The sequence below is a fragment of the Saccoglossus kowalevskii genome, chromosome 9, assembly GCF_978046115.1.
Source record: "Saccoglossus kowalevskii chromosome 9, keSacKowa6.1, whole genome shotgun sequence".
In the NCBI taxonomy this organism is placed as follows: Eukaryota; Metazoa; Hemichordata; class Enteropneusta; family Harrimaniidae; genus Saccoglossus; species Saccoglossus kowalevskii.
Genome location: NC_140649.1, coordinates 12524885 through 12552776, shown reverse-complemented (window position 1 = coordinate 12552776; position 27892 = coordinate 12524885). Strand labels below are relative to the sequence as shown.

The 27892-nt window shown below is 34.9% G+C and overlaps 1 protein-coding gene and 1 long non-coding RNA gene across 3 annotated transcripts in view; both read left to right on the top strand.

Moving 5' to 3' along the window:
- The window catches only part of LOC100371812 (protein zyg-11 homolog B-like), a 46963-nt gene that overhangs the window by 671 nt on the left and 18400 nt on the right, over nt 1-27892 (top strand). The window contains exons 1-3 of one of the 2 annotated variants that reach the window (XM_085503168.1): nt 11339-11517; nt 13544-14579; nt 21807-21947. In XM_085503168.1, coding sequence (XP_085359294.1) covers nt 11510-11517; nt 13544-14579; nt 21807-21947 — 1185 coding nt within the window. In that variant the 5' untranslated portion in view covers nt 11339-11509. Of the gene's footprint in view, nt 1-11338; nt 11518-13543; nt 14580-21806; nt 21948-27892 lie in introns of those variants that run through there. The other variant, XM_002731728.3, reaches the window with a different exon arrangement.
- LOC144344794 (uncharacterized) lies at nt 3737-5456 on the top strand. Its single transcript, XR_014930350.1, has 3 exons — nt 3737-3793; nt 4238-4287; nt 5415-5456. It is a non-coding gene; the product is annotated as an uncharacterized LOC144344794 (long non-coding RNA).

The following is a 27892-nucleotide window of genomic DNA, read 5'->3' as shown; positions in this document are numbered from 1 at the left end:
CCAGTCTTTATCTGATTGTTGCCTGTGTGACAGCGCCAGCCGTGTGAAAGTTGACATGTGAATGCGGCTTAATATGAATATTTCTGTTGTTTGAAAACACTGGTACCCTCACCACTAAACCTGCATACAGGACTAAAATGTCAGGGAGTTCACATTCTCACATGTACACAAATGTGCCCTGTATGGTTTATTCATATGGATATGTTATATATACTTTTAAAATAAAACTGTTATTTGACTGCACCAAGACCTAGTTCGACATCACGCTACACAGGTGACTTGAGACCCTTGCTTGCAATCTGTTTTGGATTCCGGGCAATCAATTTTCTCGTTTTGTGTCGAAGAATTTGACAATCCATACATGTATCGCGTAAAATGTATGAATTTAAGCAGGCAATGAGTTCAAATAAGCTGTCGACAATCATTATCAATAGTCTGTTAATGTCATTAATAGAGTCTGTACCTCTGTCACTTCTTCAGCATCACAACGAGTCAAGACATCAGTGGTGTGCGCTATATAGTAAACCCCTCAATCATTTATCATTTTACCATAAAAAATATCACAAGTTATCAATGTCAAGAATTCGGTTATTTGATGTGGGGTATTTTTGTTAACCATGTGCCTGTACTTGTATTTCAAGTCAGAGATATACTGTCGTAGGAATAATATTCACTGAGTTTAAATTTAGCAATTTTAATTTTGCAGAGATGTTCACTAATTTAGCCTATTTATCGATAAGAGGAAAATATAACCCAGTGAATTATTTAAACCCTGGACAATCAGGTAAAACTAAAGTAATTGTAGTCATGGAGGTAAAAAGAGAAGGAGTCACAGCCAAAATAATCCTTCTAAACTTCTTTTGTTTCAGACAAGTTTAATCCCATAATTCCCTTTGTCTTATCTTCCTTTCACCCCAGGATCGTCGCCGACGCGTCATTTACTCTCAAGCGGTGCTGCGCACAGTACACATTCCAAGGTCTTGTTTTATGGTGTCACAGTAAATGTCAAAGGACATAAAGCATGCGCAGATCTTTTATACGTAGAGGAATCGTGTTTGTGAGAACGGGAAAGTTGGAATTTTAAAAATCAGAGAATTTCTTGTTTAGTTTATGTAATTTTTCATTTTTCAGCACATTTTCCATTGTATTTTTGAATCAGCAATATTGTAATGTTTCGAAACCTTGCTAGTACTGTTTTTTAGTCCACAATAAAGCTTGTTTAATGATCTTTGCAATGGTGCATGGCATGGACCACACCGCGTTGTACCAGAGACTGAATTTTGAGGTTCGAAATGACACTTTTTGAAGTCTATATCCCTTGTATGTCCTACTTCCTACGGCAGTGCGTCAACAAGAAATTCGCTGCATTTTTTTGTTTTCGAGCAATCGTTTCGTTCACAGCATATGGAAAACGATTTTTCGTCTGTAATATGCTCTTCGATTTCGTTTACGTCTTCTGAATTGAAGGACATAGCAGTTTCAGCATCGTAGTCAAACTCATGCGCGTTATCGATCGTCGCCATATTTGTTTATAAGAATTAGACAGAATTGTCACGAAAATCTCCAAGTGCTGCTGAAGGAGTCCGTAGTATGCTAATTCATGCTAATCCTCACTGCGCTAAGAGGAAACTGTCCTCCTTGATCCGTTCAACAAATAAACTCCCTGATCTATGTACAAACAGCGGCGACCATCCTGGTACCTTTGATCTAAACTTGGCTCTGACTCCTTCTCTTTTTACCTCCATGTTGTAGTTAAGCGTGGTTTCAAAAACACATTGTTTACTGAATTCAGTCTGAATTTTGGACCAAACAAAACTAAATACGACATTGCCTCTAGTGATTGATTGAAAAATTTGAAAATTTTCGTCAACATTTTATGTTGAAAGAATCAGACTAGTATAAATGAAGCTATGTTGTGAATGGTGACTGAACTTGACTTTGGTGCTCAGAGGGTTAATATATGTACACATCAATGGTCATCTTTCCTCAACATCCTGCGAAGAATTTCATTCAGATTTTATCCTACATGTACGTGCATCTCCTGTCTTTGAATCACAATTAACAATATTCAATTTCACTATCAAAAATACAGCAGATTAAAATATTTGTAATGTATGGCTTGAATTGGATGGTCTATTGACTGAGTAAATACTGTGTACATTTGACATGTATCTCTCATTTGATCATACTCAGACTTCTCCTATTGTTTGGTTGCATTTATTCTGGTAGTGCCTAGTGTAGTTCTGAAAAGCCATAGTTGATTTGATTCTGTTTGAAGGTCATTTTAACCATGAGAAACACATACATGTACAATGTACTACAGTATTACATGTTATGTTTGTATATGTTCACTAAAAGGCTTGATCATCGTGGTTGTCTTTAAAAGAAACATCAATCCAAACAACATAATGACCCCTGAAGAAAATCCTTTGCTTGAGAATCAAGATGGTTGACTACATAATAATGATATAAAGTTGAATATCTAGAGAATGAAAAGTGATATAAAAAAGCTGTGAATTGCATTCTCCTACATTTGTGGACCTTTTTCCTCAGGGGTCATTATGTTGCTTAGATCAACGTTTTCTGGTCAAGTCAATGAAAAAATACATGGATCTGGCAGAATAAAGTTTTAAAGCCCTAAAACATGTCATCGTTATTTATTTTGTCAATTATTTTTTTCATTAGACATGTGGTCTTTGATAATAGAGAAATATGGTATTTATATCCTCTGCTATATAGTGTAATTTTTTTTATGGATTGTTGATTTCTGTCAGTACTCTATAAGCTATTACATATTGTACACCATAGGACTGGCCATATGCTGTCCATGACGTACAAAGTCAAAAATTTTTAATATCCCGTGTGTTAAGCCTATAATCCTAATGTCAACGGAAGTCATTCAGTTTATTTTCTCACTGGCTCAAAAAGACAATGAGAAGCAATACTGTAAAATACTTTATTTTTGTTTGGAATTAATTTTCGCTATTTTCGCTGAAGTAATGATTCAGTGAAAATAAAATCCAGTGAATATACCCAAATATATTCCTATATTTTACATTCAATTTATAAAAAAATCAGTGAAAATAAATTCCATATGGAACACCCAAAAAGTCTTTTCAGTAAAAATTAATTCCAGCTAAAATAAAGTATTTTGCAGTGGTTTGTTTGTACAGAACAAGAACAATAGTATCCCATGATTCCATGCTGCAATCCTGGGGATTGAGAAGCCCCAGTATAAATGTGAATTTATTAATTTGTATAATTGGTAATACTAATGTTTCGCACATTCCCTATTTGTAGCTATTTTCCCTATGTGTGTCACTCGTGATATTTTACAATGACGACATCACAGTTCGTTCATGGATCAGTAAATCCGCAATAAAATGTGACAGCTGGACTCAGTGTTAACAAACTTGAAAAAAAAAATTAGGGCATGAATTTTACCATGATGATACTGTATAATTTAATTCATTTTGAGATTTCAGTGAACAAATCTCAAATTACTACGTTCACTTGTTTCGGAGGAAGTTATCATACCTATTATTTGATTGCTGTATCATCACCGTTGCGGTTTACATCAATTGTTCGTTAAGCTCGGATCGATTAATACAATACTTACTACATGCATACATGAGTGCTCATGACGTCAACCAATACTTGCAAGTTACGATATTCCATTGTACACGCTTCTTACTCAAGAGTAAAGTCCAATTGTTGTGCACAGCTACTTGTATCCATTCGGCAAGGTTACACTTATACAGGTCGGTCAAAACTCGTACCATACTATAGTAGGGTAAGTGTGTCCCACATTGTTCCACTGTACAGGCATGATGACAACAAATTTGTCACTCAAGATCTATTGTTAGTAGTCAAATCTTTAGGTTGACATCAGTTTTAATAATTTGATAATGTGGTTTTTATTCGTAAATTCATTTTCACATTCTAGAGTACTGTAAAATGACGAATTTTCACTGGATTTAAATTTCACTGATTTACCATTTCAGGCATATTTAGTGGGTTTTAAATTCACGGTATCGTCATTCAGGTAATGTGTTCTATGCTAAATTTTACATATTCACTGGGTTTTAATTCAGCGCATTTTCCAGTCAGCGAAATAAGCAAAACTAAAAGCCAGTGAATAATTAACCCCTTTACAGTATTCAATAAATTATTGAGTTCAACAAACAACTTTACATGTTCTACGCAGATACAATGTAAATTTCTGCATTTCTTTTAGCGTGACATCCATTCCCGGTGGTTCAATTTCCCCAGGTGTCAGTCCAAAAGGTATGAAATAAGCCTCATCTTAAAAAAATAATTTGCTTGAGAGACTATATTTTAAACGATGTTCTGATAAGCCTGTGATGTAATTCCATACAGCAATGTATGATCATGGAACTATAAACCCCAGGAAGAACAACCACTTCGTTTCCTTTGAACTATGATAGTTGCCGCGATGTCGAATGTTTATTTTGACTGTTTATTTCGTCGCTTTAAAAAATAAGCCGATTTACGCGAATGAACGTTTATCTCCGACTATCAGTCATTTTCAAAGTCAATCGGGCGACTTTGGGAGATCACGTGATCGAGTTGTTTCGGTTATAGCATAAAAAAACAATGGCGCCAAGACAAAAACACTGATAAATGAGCGACATTCAACGGGAAAAAAAAAACACATTGCCACTTCTGGCGATCAAAGGGAAACACGGAATAAGTCGGGATATCTCGACAACAAACAGCATACCAAACCCCATGTTTCGCAAACTTTTGCAATCTTATTTTTTCGAGGGTTGAAAAAAACAAGAAGTAATCTAAAAACGACATTGAAAATTATGAAAACTCACTAAAACTCCGACCCGTTGCATGATTTCCGGTACACTGAAGGTCACCCTGCAGACCGACTTGTTTGCGCATGCGTATTGAACGTAATATTTTACTGCGCAGATATGAAATTTTTTTTTTTTAAGTTTTCCGTTTCCAGCAAAGCGGTTGAAACGGGCGTATCGGCGGCAACTAACATGGAGTATGACTAATGTTGTGGAAACAAAAGCGAAAGCACTGTAAGATAAACTAAGACAAAGGTTTTTTTAATCCTCTTAGTTTTGTTGTTCTTCCTGGGGTTTATAGTTCCATGGTATGATGAAATTGAAGTAACTTGTTTTTCCTCATTTTTGTGATAAACAAAAGGTAATTACGTTATCTATTCTTGTGGGTGAGGCCTTGGGGTGTTGAGGGACAGTGTTTGTGATGACAATAGAGATATGTCGATGATTAAGATTATGAACAATATCTCGTGATGGACTGATAGGTAACTGTTCTTATCACTATCACCAGGATTTTGACTTATATGTGTAGGAAGCAAATATTGATTTTGTGGCCTACAAGAATTAAGCTCCCCTACTTGTATCTTGCAGCATGGTGCTTACAGATCCAAAGACATTCTATTGTCTTTGACAGATCAAAGCCTGCCACTGAAACTTATAAGCCTGTTTCTGTTTACCACGTTCTCACTATAAAAAGTTACACCAGCAGTTGTGCCCTGGTAACTACAAAGATGAGAATCTCGCGATCACATCAGCAGTTCTTACAAGAGGTGTAAATATGGTGGGCAATGGATATTGGTGCTGACTTGCAGATTTGTGGCATTTCGGTTGACCGTATTTTTTTTTATTTCTGTGTACCTTTTCAATTGAACAATAAAAGTTAATAAATCTTGGCCCTGTAAAATGTCATAATAAAAACTGCCTGAAAGTTTGACACGCATTCATTAAGATAAATTTAAATACAATTGATTGTGGCACTTTCGTTTAGTTTAGAACGTCACAACACCAGTTGCAAACAGAGAACACCACTGCCCCTTCAAAATGCTCTTAATTTCCACCATATTTGAGCATAATTGTGACAAGACTTGCATGCTCACATCTATTTGTATGCCAACATACTAAGTATATAATAGTGGTGCCAATTTATGTATAAATTAGCACTAGTGTTTAGTGTTTTTGCAGTAGATGCATGAGAACATCTTGAATATTTCAGAAATGTAACAAAGTTGCAGCATTTAGTGAAAATGAATTTATCAGAGATGAACTCACCCCATAATTAGCTTTTGTATAATTTATGCGGCTGTGCCCGAACATGGATTGAAGTTTGTTTAGAACCGAGCTGGAACAGTGCTCCCTAACCCGGTGGTTCTCGTTTTTATGGTCAGGCTATGTTGGGGCCAAATCTTATGACAGTCAGAGTACAACCTTGAGGGTTTATTGGTTCCAAACTTGGCTTGAGCTCTGAATGGGTTTACATGATTCCATAAAACGCTGTTGTGTAACAGAGGTGATAGTGTTTACTGTTTACATGTAAATATGTTGGAGCAACTTTGTTATCTTATCACTAGTGTAAACGAAAAATCGATTGTTAGAATATTAGTGTTGTGTAGTTAATGAAATGTGCTTGACATAATCATTAACAGTGTTTTTGGTAACGCATCATCTTGCTTATTTAATGCATTTTTAATCTTGATTATGCAAAATAATTGACAGCGACATCTGTTTGTAAGCGTTGGTTTCAGTTATGTTGTAGTATCGAAAATGCACGACGTCAATCTCCTAGGATCGTTACCCTGTGTCAAGTCAGCGGCAACTAATTGGAAAAATGTTTTGGTTTGCGAAATGCTGTTATACGTTTCAGTGTACATGTACAACGTTGGTCATTGATGATTGTATACCGACTAATTATAAAATTGATTAATTAAAAATAAGATGATGATGATCACTAAGGAAAGTTGCAGTTGGTGACTTTGATTTCAGGGCAGCCATGTTATCTTTCAGACAGCAGCATCAGCGTCAAAAATAACCATACATAAAAAATACAGTCCAAATAAATAATGAAGACCTTTGTACATAACTGAAGGAGATCTTTATTTGTGTTACGGAATTAATTAAAACAATGATCATTAATTAAAACATTAAAAATAACATTGTTTATTTTACATTTCTTCACACTGACTTCGTTGTGCACATATTTTGCAATATTACACTGATAAACCTTAAAATAATGGCAGGCAGATTTTTGCCGTACTTGCATTTACGACTGTTTCCAATCACAAAAATTATTTCTAGGGACCTTCACTATCCCAAATAGTAAATAATCACCGAAATGTGATTTTGTCAATTAAAAATCCAAGTGTATGCAATTTATAGCTTTAGAGCGTTGATAAAAATATGTCCCATAATGCATTACATTCATGTGAACTAATACATAGCGTGATTCACCATAGACCACTTGGTCCATACTATATTACTGGTAATTCCAAATTAGAGAAATACTGTAGAATACTTTATTTTCACTTGGAATTTATTTTCGCTATTTTCGCTGAAGGGATGATTCCGTGAAAATAAAATCCAGCGAATATACTTTTTTTCCTATATTTCACATTAAACTCATCAAAAATCAGTGAAAATAAATTCCATACAAAATGCCCAAAAAGCCTTTTCAGTGAAAATTAATTCCAGCGAAAATAAAGTATTCCACAGTATCCAATAAACTGGCCCATAAAACACATACTAGTAATGTGTTCTTTTTTGGTGTTAGTCTTGAAATCAGTCAATGGTAAATTTTCAAAAATAGCTTTTTAGAAATGTAATTCAATTAATTACTGAACAACACCCTAGTTTTCCTAGAAAATGACAGGATTTTACTGGTACATGAATTACTAACCACATTTAGTGCCATAGTAAATGCATGGACAAGGTTAATGTGAAATTGGAATGACGTTAAGCAAGGTTCTTTCCTATCTTAAAGACAATAGCGAATTTTCAGAACTTTATAAGATCTCACTGTTGTGTACGTGTATGAAAGGTACAAACCTAATACATGTACAAGTATGTACATGTACATCTGCCCACAAAAATCAAATGAACTTTGAGAAAGTCACATGGCCATGAGATGCGCTTACTTCATCAATGTTGACTATCATCAAATGTGTATAGCACATGAACATGAAAAATACCTTTACATTTGACTCTGTCTTTCGTTTTTGTTTTGTTTTTATGTTCGATTTCATGCAAAACACTGGTGCTCTAGAAGCTCAAAAAATGGCTTCAGGGCTTTAGATGAAGAATGAGTTTGCCTGGATGCCCTCTCAACACAGAAGTTCAAGCCTTGAGGGTATCAGCTTTCAAACACGCTTATTTGCATATGAGGGGCACAATAGCATTATATTTTTTTAAATTGAGCGAGTCATACCGAATAAGAGGTCAATCTTGGAAACTAGAGAAAGAACACATAAGATTTCTCCACAAGACTTTTCTTCCCTTCACGCATAATAAATGCTTGAAACAATCCGCTGGATTGAGAATTAAAGCAGCTATTGACAAACAAACAATTATCACATTAAAAGTTGTATAATTATCTAATATATTTTGTTTGTAAACTTTGACGTATTTAGTTGTCAGTACGTGTAATATACAAGATGCAACAGTAATAGTATCCGCACGATATCTGGATCAGAATTTTTTGGCAAGCAGCTGAAAATAGCAAAGAGTTGTCAGCACCTTAGGGCATCTTCAAATCTACTGAATAATACACTAAATACTGAAGCTTTCATCGTGCGATTGGTTCTCACTGAACGCCTCTTCCCTCTCAATATATATGTCATCTGTTACAAACTGCGAAAATGAATATATTTCAGTTGGCAATAATTTGAAGAATTAAAGAGAGAATATTATAACATATATCGAGACTTTCCTATAGTGCCATCAGTGTTCTCCCCAGGCCTCTGAAGCGACACGGTACCGTGACGCTTGGACACTTGGCCGTGATGCTTGCCCTTTGTCCGTGACGCTTGGTCACTCGCCCGTGATGCTTATTGCTTTGTTTACAAGTGTCAGTCTTGTCTTGCACGTATTTAAAACAATTACATGTATTGATCGAAAGGTAATCCCGCTTTTGTTAGCCATACAAAGACGGTGATAAAAACAGAAGTCTGCAAGAAGTTACAAAGTCTTTCAAGGGTGCAGAGCCTCCAAATCCCCCAAAAATACTAGAGTAATTAATTAATTGTAGATTGACAATATTTGTTGGGGAAAAACTGATTATTATGCCAATATAATTATGCAAATTAGATGTATTGTTATGCAAATTGACCGTGATGCTTGACATGAAGTCTGGGGAGAAGACTGGTGCCATGCTAGTAGATAATTTGATAAGGGCAAGGTCACACTAGTTATACTGTGTTTATTGTTGTTGTAAATCCACACTGTACAGAACAAGTAGGAACTGGTATTGCAGATAGGACTTGTATTTGCCACAAGTAGATGTGTAGTTGAAACTACACTGGTTTCATTGTTATATATTCAAATTGAGCTATATACATAGTGAATAGTCATGTTAATCTGACCCCACCTATATTTTGTTGACTCCCCCTGGTGTTTTTTAATAGTTTGTTGACCTGTCATTAATGTGGCTCATCCCTCAGGGAATATACATTTAGCTTTCTACCACACCTATGTTATTAATTATATAGAGAAAGTTACAAATTGTTTTGGTTTTTTTTTATAAAATCTGTACTGTATTTATTCTATTAGTAGCACAGTAGCTATGGGTCCATAACTTGTCTTTAGTAATTGTGATGGTATTTTAGTCATTTCTGATGCATTTTGTGTCATTAAACTTGTTATTTTCAGATATTAGGATTTTTATTGACACATAAGAGCTGTGGCGACCCCAAATGGCATCGCAAATAAAACCACAGGTATTTGTATGGTCAAAATAAGTCGTATTTTAACCATTGATTTTACAACAAATGTGATTTTGGTTTATATGCGCTTCTTTTGGAGCAAATTTCATTTCTTTACTATAGTATGTAATTTGTTAAATTCAAATTCAAATTTTTAAACAAAATAAGTGTAAATACGAAATGAAATCAGGAGCCACATGCCAAGTCACCTAAACGGTCGCATACAATTTATTTTTTCTTGAAAACTGATTACCTCATGGGTTGACTCAAACTAGATTCCGTTTTGATTCAGGATTTCTAAAAAATCAGTCCTGTTAGAAGGCGCACTGGTTCTTATCCAGTAGATAATCATAAACGGACTTTCAAAAATAAATTTTTTAACTAATTTCGTTACTCAGATAAAGTACAATTCCTATATTTTTACTTGGAATGCCATGTAACTTTAAACCACAAAATACATATTCTATATTTACAAAGCTTGTTTGCGGCGCAGAAAAACGTCTCTATTCAATTTTTTGTTTTTACAAAATTAATACGGGCATGTGTTTTTAAAATTGCATGTCATAAATAAAATCGTATAAAGTAGAGCATAATTATCATAACAATGTAACACAATCAAGGGGTGAGTCTTATTACATTATCATGCAAATTAGCCACAATGCTATATGATATATTTTATACCTGCAGATATAGAAACTAGTATTTTGTTTATCTAAAGTTTACCAAACAACCAATATTTTATTGCACAAGAAATAGTAACAGCTGTGTGTGTGAGTTGCACATGGTAGAAAGATAAGAACGGGAAAACAGTTTTCCGTTCACATGTACAGTCAAGGGTTCCTTAACTTAAGCCGTGCTGCTGTTTTTATGCTGGCCTGTGATGCCCAATCCCCTTCAAAATGAATTTAAACCCAGCCATTTACTGGTTGGTGCCTTTCTTTCATGTAAAACAGATCTATGTAAGCAAATTATGAGCACGGTAAATTCCTTTTGGATGCTTAACCCTTTCACCACCAGTTCTCACTTCCCATCACTAATTCACAAAATACTCCTGTTTATAGTCTGCACTTTCCCTCAGGAGACCAAAAATTGACTAAAATGTTGTCTGTTGGCTCACAAACTAGGGTTCATCTCCAGAAATATAAGAATATATAAGAAAAAGGTGCAGACAAATTGAAGGGGGGGGGGTTACAGTTTAGTCACTAAAAAGCGCACTTAATTTCTATTGCCTCATTTCTGTATGAGTTTTACAATGCATTAAAAAAGTTGTTTTTGTTATGGTGCATTGACTTTGCTGTACAACTTTTTTCAAATTTTGCAAGGATCAAATAAACATGAATTTTGTCAATCAAAGTACTGGTATGCATGAAATTCTGTAAGATTGCATTTGTTGTAGTTTAGGAGTTTACAAGGGACTTCCATTTGGTATATTTTATGAGCCAAAGTATTTGTTTGGCAAGTACCCCCATTTAGCACTGAAAACAATAATTTATAGCATAATTGCTGCACTGGGATTTACCCCGTACTGTACATTGAACCCCCCTCCATTGAAGGCCATATAACAGCTTTCAAAATACATCATGAGTAAAAACCGGTTCTTGGCAGTGTTTAATGCTGAGTGGGTGGGGAAATTGGAACCGTGCCAAATGTCATCCTATATCAGTGATATACATACGTATATACACAACAATACATTGCGGAACTGCACTGAGTCAGTTGCTTGCTACATGCCGATGAGTCCAGTATTCGGTGTTTACGTTATATAGTAAGGTCATCATGTATTGGTATGTTTAATTGTCGTTATCATTCAACAGCTGGTCGTCTTAACCTTGCATGTATCTTTCTGTAAATCAGAATGTCAATTTATTTCTGTTTTGGATAAAAAAAAATGACTTCAATTTATTTATGTGATCTAGGCACTAGAACATTACAATGAGGTGGTGCAGTGAAGACCAAAAACATGTTATTTCAAATGTATACCTGTGTGTGTGTCCAATGTATGTACAACTTGACAAACAAGATATGGGTAAAATAGTGCTTCAGTTCAGCACCAGGTTGTTATTCATATCGTGACCATCATTTTTTGTTTTCCCATTTCTAATTTATGGGATACTAAAAATGGCACCAATATATAATATCAAGATGTTTCGCAATTTTTTTTAGCCCGGCTGTCAACTTTGTTGAGCGGAGCTTATCATAGGAGTGATTGTCCGTCATATGTCGTCTATGTTAACTTTTTACTTTTTCGACTTCTTCTTGAAAACTACAAGCCTGAATGCTTTGATACTTGGTGTAGATGTACCTTTGGTAGACCTCTCTTAGATTTGTTCATTTCATGATGATATCTTCAATTCTCTAATTTTGGTGAATATTTTTGTTATTTTTAATAAAAAGTGATACATGTATTTTCTAATTGCTTTGATATTACATATATAGGTACTACATGTGGACCTCTCATGTGTTCTGATTGCTTTGATATTGTTCATTTTCTAATGATATCTTCAGTTAATAAAATGTGCATTGCTAACAGCGGAGCTATCTCAGGCTGCTTGTTTAATTTTAACAATATTGCTTCATTTTATATATATACACGGTTTTTATATAATAGGATAAGTGATTCCAAATTCTTTCGAGAGTTCCAATTTGGGATCAGCGCGTCAATGTGACTAGCGATAAAATTTGTTGAATTGAAATTAATTTTTACCAACGACACTAAAGAAGTTTACACGATGCCTGTTTAGTTTTATAACCAATAAACCTTGTACAATAAAATTGCATTTGATATAATTTGTTCTGTAGATCTATAGTTAACAATCCTCTATGAGAGTATAATTCATTTTATTTCACTTGACTTTTGTAACCTTGCGTAACCTTGCTATTAATGTGCTCTATAGGGCTACCGGTACCTCGAAACTGTTGAATCTGATTGATTGATGTTATCACATGCATGGAACGTTCGTACATATCTCCACAGTGTGACATACATGTAATGCTAGCCCAATTGAAAATGAATATCATATAGTTTGATGTTGCATACTGCCGAACTTTTTTTTTTCAGTGTACACACTATGTTGTTCAAAGCTTCCGGGTTTGTTTACCTTTGTTATACAGATTGTGATAAAAATGGTTCATTTTGACAAGCTCATAGGTTTATTATTTATTTTTTTGAATTGCATGTTGTTAAGCTGCCACATTAAATCAGTTGAATTAAAAAAAATTCTAGTGAATTCAAGCAACTATGTATCATGAACAAGCAGATTTGCCACACAGCATAGTCAAGGCTCAAAATGGAATACCGCCACAGCGAACTACAAAATGTACATACAGCTTACAATTCCCATGCAATGATATATATTCATATTTGATGGCATTTTAACAATTGTACCACTGTTTCATCTTACTGGACTGTAGAAATATGTGCATGTGATAACTATATAATCTTTTAGATAAACAGACACTTGTGATTAGCACCAGCTTGCAGCGAAAATTGATACAAAATAGTTACAGTATACCCAAATTCAGCCAATTGAATAATTTCACAAAATAGGAATGATTTTGGGGGCATCTTTAATTACCATGAATACGGGGCAAATCATCAGTGTTGTCATAGTTACATCTAGATTTCTCTTACCCGGTATATCGAGACACAGGAACATCTTTAAACTAAAACAAGTTTTGTTCAAGTGCACTAAACAAAGAATTCAGTAAAAACATATATCTAATGAACTATTAACACCTAAACTATGAAGCGTAGAATTTAAGTGTTTATTTCATTAACAGTACATTTCTATTTTTCTTCTCTTATTTCAGGAAAACGATGTCGGAATGTGACTGCGAAGGATCTCCTGATTCCCTACAAGAACTTTGCTTAGATTACATATCTCATAACTTGTACAGTTTGTGCACTCAGATCCCCAGTGAGGATAAATCTGGATTCGTGAAGTTATCCTTCAAGGACTGTGATATTTACTTCCACCGTGAACTCTCCGAAGAGTTGCTACAAAGGCTCAGCAAACAGTATGCCTTGAATGACGCGGTGCTCTCTCTTTTCGCAAATCCCAAGTCAACAAGGCTGAAGCGTGCATTCATTAAGAATGCTGTTCTGTCATACAAAGGATTGAAAGCGTTGTCTTGTCATCGGATAATTGACCTTGATGCATCCTGGGTGCGTGGCGTCACTGTCAATGATATCATTGGTGCTCTCGGTGAATGGACGACCGGACATTTGCAGTCGTTGAACGTCAGCGGTACTACGTTCGTCAACAGTTCTAAGTTTTGCATTGTAATTTCACTGTCTATGCTTAAAGCCTTACGCCATTTGAATGTCAGTTATACTGAGTTTAACAATAACTTAGGACTTGAGTTGGTCATAGACAGCCTTTGCCATTTGGAGAGCTTGGACATCTCGCACACTCCCATTGTGAATGCAACCCCACTAATACAGTGCAGAGATCGACTCAAATATCTAAGTATGTTTCAAGTACGGGTCTCTGACGATAACCTAATGCCGGTTATCACACAACTGGACAACCTGCTGCATCTGGATATTTCCCGAGAGGTTCTCGTACATCCATTCACCGGGAACCAGCAATCAGGGAAGTTTAATCTCTCAAGGCTCATGGAGATGGAAGATGTCTTGCCAAACATCACGTATCTCGATATCTCAGGGAGAGACGGTCTCATGGAAAGATCGCTACAAACATTTCTGCGTAACCATCCAGGGTTGAAGTTTCTTGGTTTGTTACTCACAAAGAGCGTGGTGCCAGAGACACTTGCCATGACAGATCTGTGCGCTGCGGAGTGTTTGACTAATCCCAATCACAATGAATTCAGAGAAGACTTGAAGGTAAGAATCATCGTACTCTTTGTCATAGCTTTCCGGGCAATTCAAAATAAAAATGCCAAACCTAATCGATGGCAGAAGCACTTGTCCTAATCAGGATGTCATGTTTACAACATATTTATTTTAGATTTTTAATAAATTGAGTGGGGAGGTTTTTGTGAACACTATTTTATGCAACTCATCGCTTTGCCTATGCCAAGTGATTGAAACTAATTTGTCACAGGGACTGTAAATTTCTGCAAAAAAGTCTGCTGTCTCAGCTAGACATACGCTCGTCTGTGACAAGTAATGTCATCACCTGCTTTTAGAAAAAGCATGTTACAGTCGCCTTGCAATGTATTTGATATCATATGGGTCACATGTGGCACAATACAATGCTTGAAATGTACATTGTTTATTTACATGACATGTGATGCTTGGATCCTTATGTGGTGAAATACATTGAGCTGACAAGATTAGGGTTAAACCAAACTTGCTTCAAACTTGACTAGCTTCAACATCTAACAAAATATTAATATATATATATATATATATATATATATATATATTGGATTATGTACTAATCTAATATTCCAACTTTACCCTGGGTGAGCATACTACTTTAATATTCAGTTATGTTAACCATTCCCTGTGATTCATTCATTTACCGATTTGGACTTGAAAGTTGTAGAGGGCATCCATTTTCAAAGCAAAATTTGATAAAATTGACCTACCTACCGCTATACATGAGTACATGTACACATTGCAGGGTCTTCTATTTTCAGTGAAAAAAGCTAAACCGCATAATCAATTTTAATTCATTTACCATATTCCACATGATGTGATCAAGAAACTACATTAATAATGACTGCAATACTGATGGAAAGAACTCAATGTACTAGTCATATGGTATTCCCTACGTCGTTCAGGTGGCCAAATTTAGGAAGTAGATGGCAAAACGAGTCAGACATGACATCTATTTTGCCATCTGTTGCCTCACTTCTGCATGTAGTACGTGACTAAAGCAGGAGTCTAGCCTTGACAGACTGTTCAAGAAAATCTAATCGTATAATATCACTTGGGGTGAATACGCTTCTCTCTGATTATTCACTGCACTGCTATTGTTTAATTAATACCTGTCTTTCCAAACCAGTTTCAATAAAAATATTTCACGACTGAGACTATTTTTATTTTGACTGCCTTGTTTGCTTGATGATCTGTCTCCTGTCGTGACTTGCCAATCACGCATACCCAACCACTACTGCAGTTCATATTTTTTAACTCAAAGTATAAATTTTTTTGGGGGAAAATCCCACTTTTTTTATAATGACTCATAATACTGAAACTCACTGTATAAACTGTGCAGTAAAAATAGCCTCCTTCTATTGAATTCTTGGCTGTGCTAAAATTAGTTTTGTGATTCATTTACTGAATGTACCGGAACATATATCACTTACACTTCTGGAAAAATTGTCAGTTCATATCTGTTTGGAGTTGTTTTTATGACACAGACACTTATATGTAGTATGTATGCATTTGCTGTAGCAGAGTGCGCAGATCTATTTATTTATTTTTTGAAATTCATGCATATTAATTTCTCTATTTGCATAATTTTCATCAGATCAGAAGTAAATTGAACTACATTTTAATAACAATAGTAGTATAGTAATAAGGGTCAAACTAAATGTGTATAATAATTAGTATAATACAGTAAAAAACATCTTTTTGAAATGCATTTCCTAACCTTTTCGCCTATTATCACTAACTTTTTGTCACTGGAGTGATTTGCATCCCAATTTTTGGTTCCCCCAAGCGTCTCTAATAAATAACTTATCTAACCGCCGGATTAAATTCTTGTTCTGTTAGAGAATCCATAAATTTATATTATTTCAAATGTCTAATATCTCAAAATGTTATATCATTATGATATAATGTGGGTTTTTTTTTGGAATTAATAGTGAAGTAAATTCCAAGAACCACACAGCTGAAATTCAATAAAACTATGCGAGTATATGTACATGTACAATGTAGGTATTCAGGAAAAAAACAAAAAGAGTTCCTGTTCAATTTATTTTATAAAATGGTTGTGAGTGGGCGGCTTTTTATTTTTATTCCAAAATTGTCATTAAATTTGTGATTTATAATGAAAACAGCATATAACTAGGCTTCAGGTTTTTGTTATTATATTGTTTCTTATTCTTCTTTCATTTTTTTTCAAAACTCTTCCCATTTGACCTGAAACTTTAGGAATACACTGTACTGTGTAATTCTCTAAAAATAGAACTTGTCAGATTTCCCATATGTAATGTCAACCAGTCTCCATATTGAATTTTGTAGAACGCGGAAGTGCTTTATTAGGGGGGGGGGGATCTATGAATGCAGAAAAGTAACTACTGTAAAATGACTAATTTTCACTGGGTTTAAATTTCGCTGATTTAACATTTCAGGCATATTCAGTGGGTTTTAAATTCACAGTTTTATCAATTAGATAATGTGTTCTATGCTATATTTTACATATTCACTGGGTTTTAATTTAGCGCATTTTCCAGTCAGCGAAATAAGCAAAATTAAAACCCAGTGAATAATTAATCCCTTTACAGTATAACACATGTGCACTAATATTCATGGGGAAAAAACTTTAGTGGGTCATGTGACCTCATTAATATGCGTATCTGCAATATCTCTAGAACTGTTGCAGATACTGAGATAGAGACATGCAGACAGTGCTACAGTAAAGATATGAAACGAGAGATAAGAGTCATATATGAGATGATCATATATGGTCATGTGACCCCAGTAATGTTCATAACGTCAAGCACTTTAGCAGATAAGAACAGATATTATAGATATTACTCGCATATAAGATGATTGTAAATGGTCATGTGACCTCATTAATATTAAATGTAACATCTCCAACACTGTTGCAGATACACAATAGGCACATGCAACTATTGGTATGATGAAGACTGCAGACAATATATACATGTATATTCATATATGACCATGTGACCTCATTAATATGCATTTCTGTAATATTTTAGGCACTACTGCAGTCATGGATATGCATTTAGTGCTATATATGGTCATGTGACCTCATTAATACGCAAAATGTAATGTTTCAAACACTGGTGTAGAAAAGGACGTTACCTGTGATACAATGAAGCCATTTGAAAAAAGATGTGACTAACATATTATTACCATATATGGCCACATCACCTCATTAATATTCACAACTGTAATATTTGAAGCACCGTTGTAGATAGGGGCATGCAACCAGTGCTGTACCATTCTAACTGTGACCAGTTTACCATACTATGACCAGTCAGCCACATTGTAATTCCTTTACAGTGTGTTAATAACAATTCTTTCAATTCAACCTCAATGTAATCAGTCTATTCTTGTACAAGATAAAATAAATATTATGCACATGAAATAACTTCACTGGTCATGTACTTTTATAACCATATTGGATTTCAAAAATCTTCAACAAACTTTTTTAAATACAGCCTTGGCCGTTAATTCTCGTTGACAGTCAATTCACGTACATGTCTGTTTTGCCGCATTAGAAGCCTGGCAGAAATCTATTATGCATACCCTGGTAAACACCGTCAGAATTTTAATTCTGAAACAAAAAGATGTGACACACACATTTTAACAGACATGCACAGAGACCAAAAACAAGAAATCAATATCTTTTTGGACTAAAAATGTACATTTTATTAAAATTAATCATTTTTCTTCCAAACCCTCACCCCTGTATAAACCTGGCGCTGCAAAACATTTTCCATACAAAGGTTGGTGACAGTTTCTCAGTGACTAGTCGACAAGTAGTCACGATTTGTAAAAAGAACTATTCTGTAACGCTGAATGAACCCAAAACTGAAACCATGAAATTTACAAAACACGGCAATGCAAACAAAATACTGTGTGTTGTTTCTATTTTTATCACTTCTATATTTCTAACGGATTTCCCTTTGGTTTCCAATCCCCTTACAATAGATTGTTCTATGAATATTATACATGTACATGTATGTCAATCAGGTTACTTGTTGATCTCTTGAACCCAAAATAAAGATTATAGTCTTGCCAATAGGTTCTTTTTACTTTATAGTAAATTTAAAGTATTTTTTCACTACTACTACTACATGTCATGACAGAATTTTTCTCTGAACAAACTTGAGTGTTATGTTCTGTGCAACTAGCAAATTCTGATCAAGGTCGGATTCTTCTCAAAACCAACAAACGCCATGATTACACTATACTTCCACAATGGCAGACATGTTTGTCACATACTGCCAAACTTTTTTTCATTGTACATGCTACCAGAAGGTTGTCTGTCATTTCCTGGTTTTTATATAGTCTAAATAACTACATGTATGGTTTATTTGCAGTATTATTGTTCAGTTGCTCCAAAAAATTGATTGTAATTAATAAAATCTTATAGATGCTTGTAGCAAATATAACGAACAATCAGAATCCCACCTAATGTCGCAGGATGTTTGCATGAAATAGAAACAATGTCGCGGAAACAAAGTTAGCATATTAGGCACGTAGTGTTACCTTCGTAGTTGTCGTTAATTAAGCACTACATAGTTCCTCATTTAACACTTAACAGCGATTTGCTTTTTCAGACTGTTGAACTATACGTATGATAAATATATAATCTCTCAATATTTTCTCTTAGTTTGACGTAAGCAGGCACTTGTGATTACCGCCAGAGTGTTATCAATTATATTATTACAAAACTTGAGCAGTAATCACTTGTGTCTGCTGACGTCAACCTTAAAGGTAATATCGTGGGATTATACATAAGTATACCTACGGACAGTACATGGTCGCATTGTCCTAGATACTCTTGCTCTACGGTCTTTATAATTTGTATATGCATGTACATGTAGCATTAACCTCAGAACAAATATTATATTATTAGAAAAGTTAATAATTTTTTGAAAAAAGTTGTTCAGATTTAAGTACTACAATTTTTCGTTTTCAATCCCATTACTTACAAATAATAATATTTTTGGATGTCTACACTGTCTGACATTTATACGTTTATCAATCCCAATACATCATACAAATATTTATGAAACATAATGATATATCTTTAATACTGGAAATGCTAGCTGTGACCACATTGAATTTTTTTCATTTCAAAAGTTGAATATAAATTCTGGTGCTGTGATGAGATTATTTATTTTCTTCGACTTGCACCGAAGAAATCCTATTATAAACTAAATAACAAATAGTCAGTGAACAGAATAATTGTGTTATGTGTCAAATACACAAATTGGAGGAAAGTATGTTTGTTTCATTTATGAAATTATTAGTATGTTTCACTAGTCTAAGAATTTCATAACTTTTAACCTTTTTACCACCAGTTCCCTCTTTTCATTATGTGTGTTGGCTCCAAAATTAGTGTTCAATTCCAGAAATATTAAAGAATGTAAGAAAAAAAGTGCAGAAAAATTTTGGCGAGAAAGTCTTGTGGTGAAAAGGTTAATGTCAAAATGAATTGCATGATATGAAATTTCAAGATTTATTTATATTACAACATTAAATTTGTACATGTACAACAATAATGGTAAAATTGTTTGAAGTTTTAAATACAACATTTTTGTATTTTTCATCTTCATCCTTCGAGATTGGATTGAAACGTTTTGAGATTTCGTGATTACCAGTGTTTTAGTCACTTGAGCAAACAGATATCTTGGCTTTATGTTACGTAAAAAATGTAGTTATATCATGCCCTGCAGGATTGAGGCATTAATAACTTGAGGTTCAGCAGTCTGGGAAAATAACTGGAAAGCTGACTGGAATTCTAGAAATTAATTTCATAAATTTGTTGTAAATATAAATGATCAAATTATTCATTGAAAAAATTTGATACTCATTTAGTATTGTATAATAAGAGACATGTCTGATGGATATGGCTGGTGGGCATGATGAGTCTTATTGCATGTCATTAACCGTACAAATGTGTGTACTTGTCTTGCCAAATTGCAGCCCTTCTACTGTGCATGAAGATGCAATATTACAGTCCCTCTATCATAGATACAAAACCGAATATTTTTTAAAACAAGAATATTGTGTGTTTGTAAATTACTATTATCTTGTGTGCAACCACACTGCTTCAGATTAATTTCATGTGTTTTAAATGATATGGCAACTAGGTCTGGCAGTGGTCTGGCTTCTCTGGCAGTGGTCTGGCTTCTCTGGCAGTGGTCTGGCTTCTCTGGCAGTGGTCTGGCTTCTCTGGCAGTGGTCTGGCTTCTCTGGCAGTGGACTGACTTCTCTGGCAGTGGTCTGACTTCTCTGGCAGTGGTCTGACTTCTCTGCCAGTGGTCTGACTTCTCTGCCAGTGGTCTGACTCCTCTGGCAGTGGTCTGACTCCTCTGGCCGTGGTCTGACTCCTCTGGCAGTGGTCTGACTCCTCTGGCAGTGGTCTGGCTTCTCTGGCAGTGGTCTGGCTTCTCTGGCAGTGGTCTGGCTTCTCTGGCAGTGGTCTGGCTTCTTTGGCAGTGGTCTGACTTCTCTGGCAGTGGTCTGACTTCTCTGGCAGTGGTCTGGCAGTGGTCTGGCTTCTCTGGCAGTGGACTGACTTCTCTGGCAGTGGTCTGACTTCTCTGGCAGTGGTCTGACTTCTCTGCCAGTGGTCTGACTTCTCTGCCAGTGGTCTGACTTCTCTGCCAGTGGTCTGACTCCTCTGGCAGTGGTCTGACTCCTCTGGCAGTGGTCTGACTCCTCTGGCAGTGGTCTGGCTCCTCTGGCAGTGGTCTGGCTTCTTTGGCAGTGGTCTGACTTCTCTGGCAGTGGTCTGACTGCTCTGCTCTGACAACTCTGGCAGTGGTCTGGCTGCTCTGCTCTGACAACTCTGTCAGCGATGTAGTAAGTCCGCCCTGCCGCTGTACATGCAGCTGTAGTCTGTCAGTTTATCAGTGGTCTACTATGGTACATGCAGTATCTAGGTCATTGACGATTACAGCTTTTGTAAAATAAAAATAAGTCTTATTATAGTCAGTCTATTATAATTATTATTAATGTTGTGATCACATGTAATGAGACTTGTATTAACATAATTATTGAATACATAAATATTGCAGTGCATATATGTCTCCTAGATGTGATCATAACTGTCACTTCAAATATCTATGTGTGCAATATAATAATATAACCACAACAAATGTGTACTATGGAGTATGAAGCTCAAAATATCAATTTATCTTGAAAGATGATCTCTGTTTGATTTTGTAGATTACTGGTGAAACCAATGAGAAACAGATTCTGGAGGCTCTACGTCGGTACAGCAGTCGTGCTAATTACATGCATAAGACTTTATGTACATTGTTTGACATGACCCAGAGTTTGGAGAAAGCCAGAGTAGATATGGTACAGGTAAGAAACAAATACCGGTACACTTTATTACGTAAAACTTTCATCAGGCTGTGGTTCATTGAAGATTCCAGAAAGGGCTTCTGTTAAACTTTTTATGATGGCTTATTTGTTTATTTTATTTTATTTTTTTATCAACAACGTTTTTGTTTTTTCTACAAAGGTCAATGTGAAAACTTTTTTTACTCTCAAATTAACCAAGGCACAGTTACAAAAAGCTCACCCCTCAATGGTACTTCGGTTTCTTTGGTTTCTTGAAAAAGTTAAGGATATTCACTTTTTCACCATCGTTGCTAGTCTGTCATTGTGCGATAGTCTTAACACTGCTTTCTGTTCTATAGTGTTTTTAACTTGCTGAATTATATAAAATGATGATCGTCTATTTCTCACAGTACCAGTATATTTAATCCAAGACACACATACTAAGTATCGGAAGTATATTTTGTGATTTCGTATTTATTAGCACTGGCAGAGTTTTGAGATTAGCTATTGCCACTGTGCTGGTGTTTATTTTCCTTTCATTATTTCAGTATTTCGACAGAAATCAAACAAAAAAAAAGTTTTATTCCTTTTCGAAATGACATTCACTCTGACAAAACATTTATTTTAGGGGCTCTCATCTGTATTGCTGCTGTTTTTTTCTCTAATCAGACTTACAAAATAGTATATCGATAATTTTTTTAGGTTTTTAAAATCGGCAATCATGTGGAACACAGAATTGTGTGGTTTTAGCATAATTGTACATGTGTACAAGTATACTGACTATATTACAAGGGAATGTTTATCCGTTTGTTGTCCCATGTGGCAGGTTGACATTTGAGATGAGATTGTCATTCACCTTCTGTGTTTTACACAATGGACTCTTCATTGATTCCAGTGACGTCATTACTACTTCCCACTCTCACCAGTTTATGCTGTAATGGGATTGAGTAATAAATAGCTTGTAATAAAATAAATGGATGGGGAACTCTGGGGAGAATTGTTTGTAGTTAAAAAAAAAAGTTGAGGTGTGGGAGTGTCTTGCATTACTATGTCAGCGCTGTGACCAGTATATTTTGTATTGGCTGTTTTTCTGAAGTGAATAAAATGCATTAAATTCACAGCAAATTGTTGGATTTGTTTATTTGTGGTTTAAAAAATAATTTTCTACTTTTGTCACCTTCCAACAAATAATCTAACATTTTTTTCATTATTTTTTTTTTTATTTCGATAAAGATTCTGTAGTCAATGTAGAAATTATGTTGATTTGGTTGAAAATTAAAGAATAAATATACAGAATAATACACAAAAATGTACAAAATGCTTAGCCAAAAATTTGGACGGGAAAATGATAGCGTTAATTATACCACAGTAGTAAAATTTAGTAAAAGTTGTTGGGTTAAGTTCAAAGTGAGACATGAATCAGGTATTTGACAAGCACATCTTCCTGAGAAATGGCCCCCTTAGTTTAAGTGAAAAAAGCTCTGTTATTGACATGCAATGATAATAAACACCAGTGAATATAACATAAATTAGATGTCAGTGAAAGCCAATAAAAATACACAAAGCAATAAGACGCAGTCATTAACTATTATGACATAGTTTGAAGGTCCACCTGAAGGTTGCATGGAGGTGTGTAACCTGTGTGTGTAAGCTTTCAATACAGTAGAAGCACTATTTTTCACTAGTATTTACTGTCACCAGCATATTGGCATGATACAGCAACACTGCGAGCATTTGCTGATGTACATCTCGAGATTGCTATGTGATTATAGAACAATTTGGGTCAAACCAACTTTTGGAACCTATGTTCTGAACTATGTGACGATGACTGTAATCTCGCTGTTTTGTTAATTAAACTGTATTCACAGGATTTTTAAAATCATGGATTTCCTAGTGAAACTATGAGCTTTATTGATTGAAATGTCAATTCAGCAGATTTCACTTGTCAGCAAAGTCAAACCTGTTTACAGTACAGTACCGATATCTGCTTTGAACTGCTTTTGGGATAACAAGGACACATATCTGGGTCATTTGATAGTTACTAGCTTGTTGTGATCTACTTTCTGCAATAAACTGTGAAAAACAATTTATCAGTGATATGGGATAAACAAACAAACATTAAAGTACATGTGTGCTACTATAGTTCCTGACAGTGTAATAAAGTTTCTGTTTTAATTACCGGTATACTAATTGTGAATATGCAATATACCTTTTGATACAGAGGTTTTCTGAAGTGTTACTTACTAACTTATTCCTTGCGACTGCTTAATTAAAAGTCTGAAAAAAAAAATGTGGGGCTACCGGAACTAGTTTCTGAATTCTGATAATCAGCAGTATACATTTAATTTACACCAATATTCAATTGAAAGTGACCCCATCATTTCCATGGAAACGATCTTTGTGATTTACTTTTTGGAAACTTTATTTTCCACCATTTTACTCTATTAACTCTCGACGACGTGTGAAAGTGGGATGGATGCATGTAACTATATTTTAACTATTAGCCATTCATATATAATTAGTTGAATATACTTTTACAGGTTCAGGACTATTGTATGTCGACCATGAACTTCTGACTTTTGGGTCATCCCAAGGTCAGGTCAACAGAAAATAAAAATAAGTTGCATAGCTTAGATAGGATAGATATGATAAGATAAAATTGTTATTACATCTGTATGGAGATGTTGAAGAAAATATTGACATTTGTGTTGAACATTTTGAGTACCATGATTTTTCCCATTAAAATGTTGGTGTGACATTTCTCCTGTTGCTCGAAGGGTTAATGCTGCAGTAGTCATGCAGCCCACATTCATTTTTTGTGGAAAAAAAATAATGCAATAAATTACTTCCTGGATGTTTTGACCCCTTATTCTATGTGCAGTATTTTTTAATAAAACATACTACCGGTACTTAAAGCGGGGGTGTCGTCTTCTGCGCATGTGTCAGTTGGCCAAAGTGTGTAATTGTTTACAAACAAGCATCTACCCATGAGCCTTTGTCTTTTTAGCGTGTGTTGTTATCGTCGCTTGGGATCAATTCCTGCGCATGTGCAGGTGACAACTCTCCCGCTTTAATTAATTTTTTGATTGTTTATATTTGACTCCCATGTGCGAAGCACAAAATGGGAGTCTTTGCAGTTAGTGTGTCTGTATGTGTGTGTGTATGTGTGTATGTGTGTATGTGTGTATGTGTGTATGTGTGTGTGTGTGTATGTGTGTCCGACTGTTCCACTGCTATCTCAAGAACCATACATCGGTTTTTGATGAAACTTGGTGCATAGATGCTCTGGGCCAATGCGCAGATTTGATTAGGTTTTGGTAAAAATCCATGCTCGTTAATTACCTAATTTGCATGATAATTAGCTAATTTTTAGCTGTTCTATGACTGTTCCACTGATATCTAAAGAACCACTCATTGGATTTTGATGAAACTTGGTACATAGATGCTCTGAACATATGCGCAGATTTGATTAATTTTTGGTAAAAATCCGTGCATATTAATTACTTAATTTGCATGATAATTAGCTATTTTTTAGTGGTTCCATGACTGTTCCACTGATATCTAAACAACCACTCATTGGATTTTGATGAAATTTGGTACATAGATGCTCTGAACTCATGCTAGGTTTTGATTAGTTTTTGGTAATAATCCGTGGATACTAATTACCTAATTTGCATAATGATTAGTCAATTTTCGGTTTTTCCACTGATATCTCAAGTACTAATCATCACATTTCAATGAAACTTGGTACATAGATGTCATACGACACTGCACAGACCTGATAGTTTTTATGGTAATATCAGTACATATTAATTACCTAATTTGCATAATTAATTAATTTTCAGCATTTGATATAAGTAGTTAGCATTACATTTCAATGAAACTTGGTACTTACATACTCAAGGACTATGCAGAGATTGATTGTTTTCGATAAATATTTGTGCATATTAATCACCTAATTTGCATAATTAGTTAATTTTCAGCTTTTCCACGGGTATCTCAAGTACTAATCATCGCATTTCAATGAAACTTGGTACATAGATCCTTTAGGACTATGCAGAGACCTGATTAGTTTTAGGGTAAATAATTGTGCATATTAATTACCTAATTTGCATAATTAATTTTCAGCTTTTCTACTGATATCTAAAGTACTAATCATCACATTTCAATGAATCTAGAATTATGCAGACCCATTTAGTTTCCGGTAAATATTTGTGCATATTAATCACCTAATTTGCATAATTAACCAACTTTCACACTGATATCTCAGGTACTATACATCACATATCAATGAATGTACATGGATGCTGTAGGACAATAGACAGACCTGAATAATTGTGGGTTAAAATCTGTACATATTAATTACCTAATTTGCATAATTAACCAATTTTAAGCTTTCACACTGATATCTAAAGTACCGTAAAAACTCCAAAATTTCGACCGGTTTTAAATAATTGGTGTTAGATATGTGACGTGTTTTTAGAGTCAAAATTAAGGTGCATTTTCGGACGGTCGAATTTTTCAGAATAGAAATCAGCAAATGAAAACATGGGGATGATAGACAGTGTGCTTCATTAGTTTTTAAAAAATGCAATGTCCGTCAATTGACGTAAACTTCCTCATGTTTCACGGTAAAAGCAAAGGTCGTGGCCGAGTTGTAACTCAAAATCTAAACAAAGTCATCAATCAGTGAGTATTATGACAAGCAAAACAAAACATCAAGACGCGGAGAAGAGGTCAGCACAAAACTAATAGGTCAAAAGACAAAGCTGTCTCGCACTACCTAGAAAAACTTGCGAATGTTCGAAGTACAGGTACCCATTGGACAAAAGATGCATGGAAGTTTAGCAAACTATCTCCCCGACCCAGTGCAATGTATCCGGTTAGAATCAAAGCTCACGTGTCCGTTATTTGAGGGACCAAATTCTGCCGTAAATTCGCCCTTGGATTAAAAAATAAAATGGGATTTAAGAAAATAAAATGGGACTTTTAAGGTGTATTTTGGCGTCATTTTTCGGACATTTCAATCAATCCTGCCGGCTAAAATAGAGTCTAAGTTTTACCGTAGTCATTGACGTTTGTCTATTCAAGAGTACACGTGTATGATTTTTATCGTGACTAGCGTGAGCGGGTAAGCTTCCTTTCGAGAATGAGCTGTTATCACTGTGAACAATGTTAAATTATTCTTCAGATGACCAGTTTATTTTTTAAAAACAACTAATTTTTTTATTTAAAAAAAATCATGCCGTTTTCGCATCAAAATCCAAGCCAAAATATCGTACTACAACATCAATCTATTTAAATAAGCTATGGTAATTTGAACACGTTGGCATCATCCAGCTTTTTGATTAGTTAATTAGCGATTTGACCTATTTGACCTAAGAGAACATGGCGGATATCCTACAGCATCAAACGTTTATACGAGACCGGAATCATTCGCTTACGATGAAACTAAGTTGACTTTTATTTATATTTCATAACCATTCAACAAATTTATTTTGTGTACATTATTATAATCACTACTGAGTACAGTAATAATCAACAATTCAGAAACGCAGCATGCCGAGATTTTTGTGTTCGTTTTTATTTGAAACTTCGTTTATTTAGAATATATTTTCGTTACCAATAAAATAAAAATCTCTCAGTCAATCAGAAACCCGGATTCATGCCTTCGAGGAAGGTCCCGTTTGAACGCTCACATCGTTTTTTTTTCGTTTGGGGGAAAACTGAAACTGGTCGCAATTTTCGAATAAGAATGAGTCGGCAATTTTTAGTGGAGTCGAAAATTTGAAGGTAAATAAAACACCGAAACCCGGCAAATAAATAGGCGGTCGAATTTTTAGAGGGGTCGAAATTTTGGAGTTTTTACGGTAATAATTATTCCATTTCAATGAAACTTAGTACAAAGATGCTCTAGGACAATGTACAAACCTAATTAGTTTGGGGTAAAAATCTGTTCATATTAA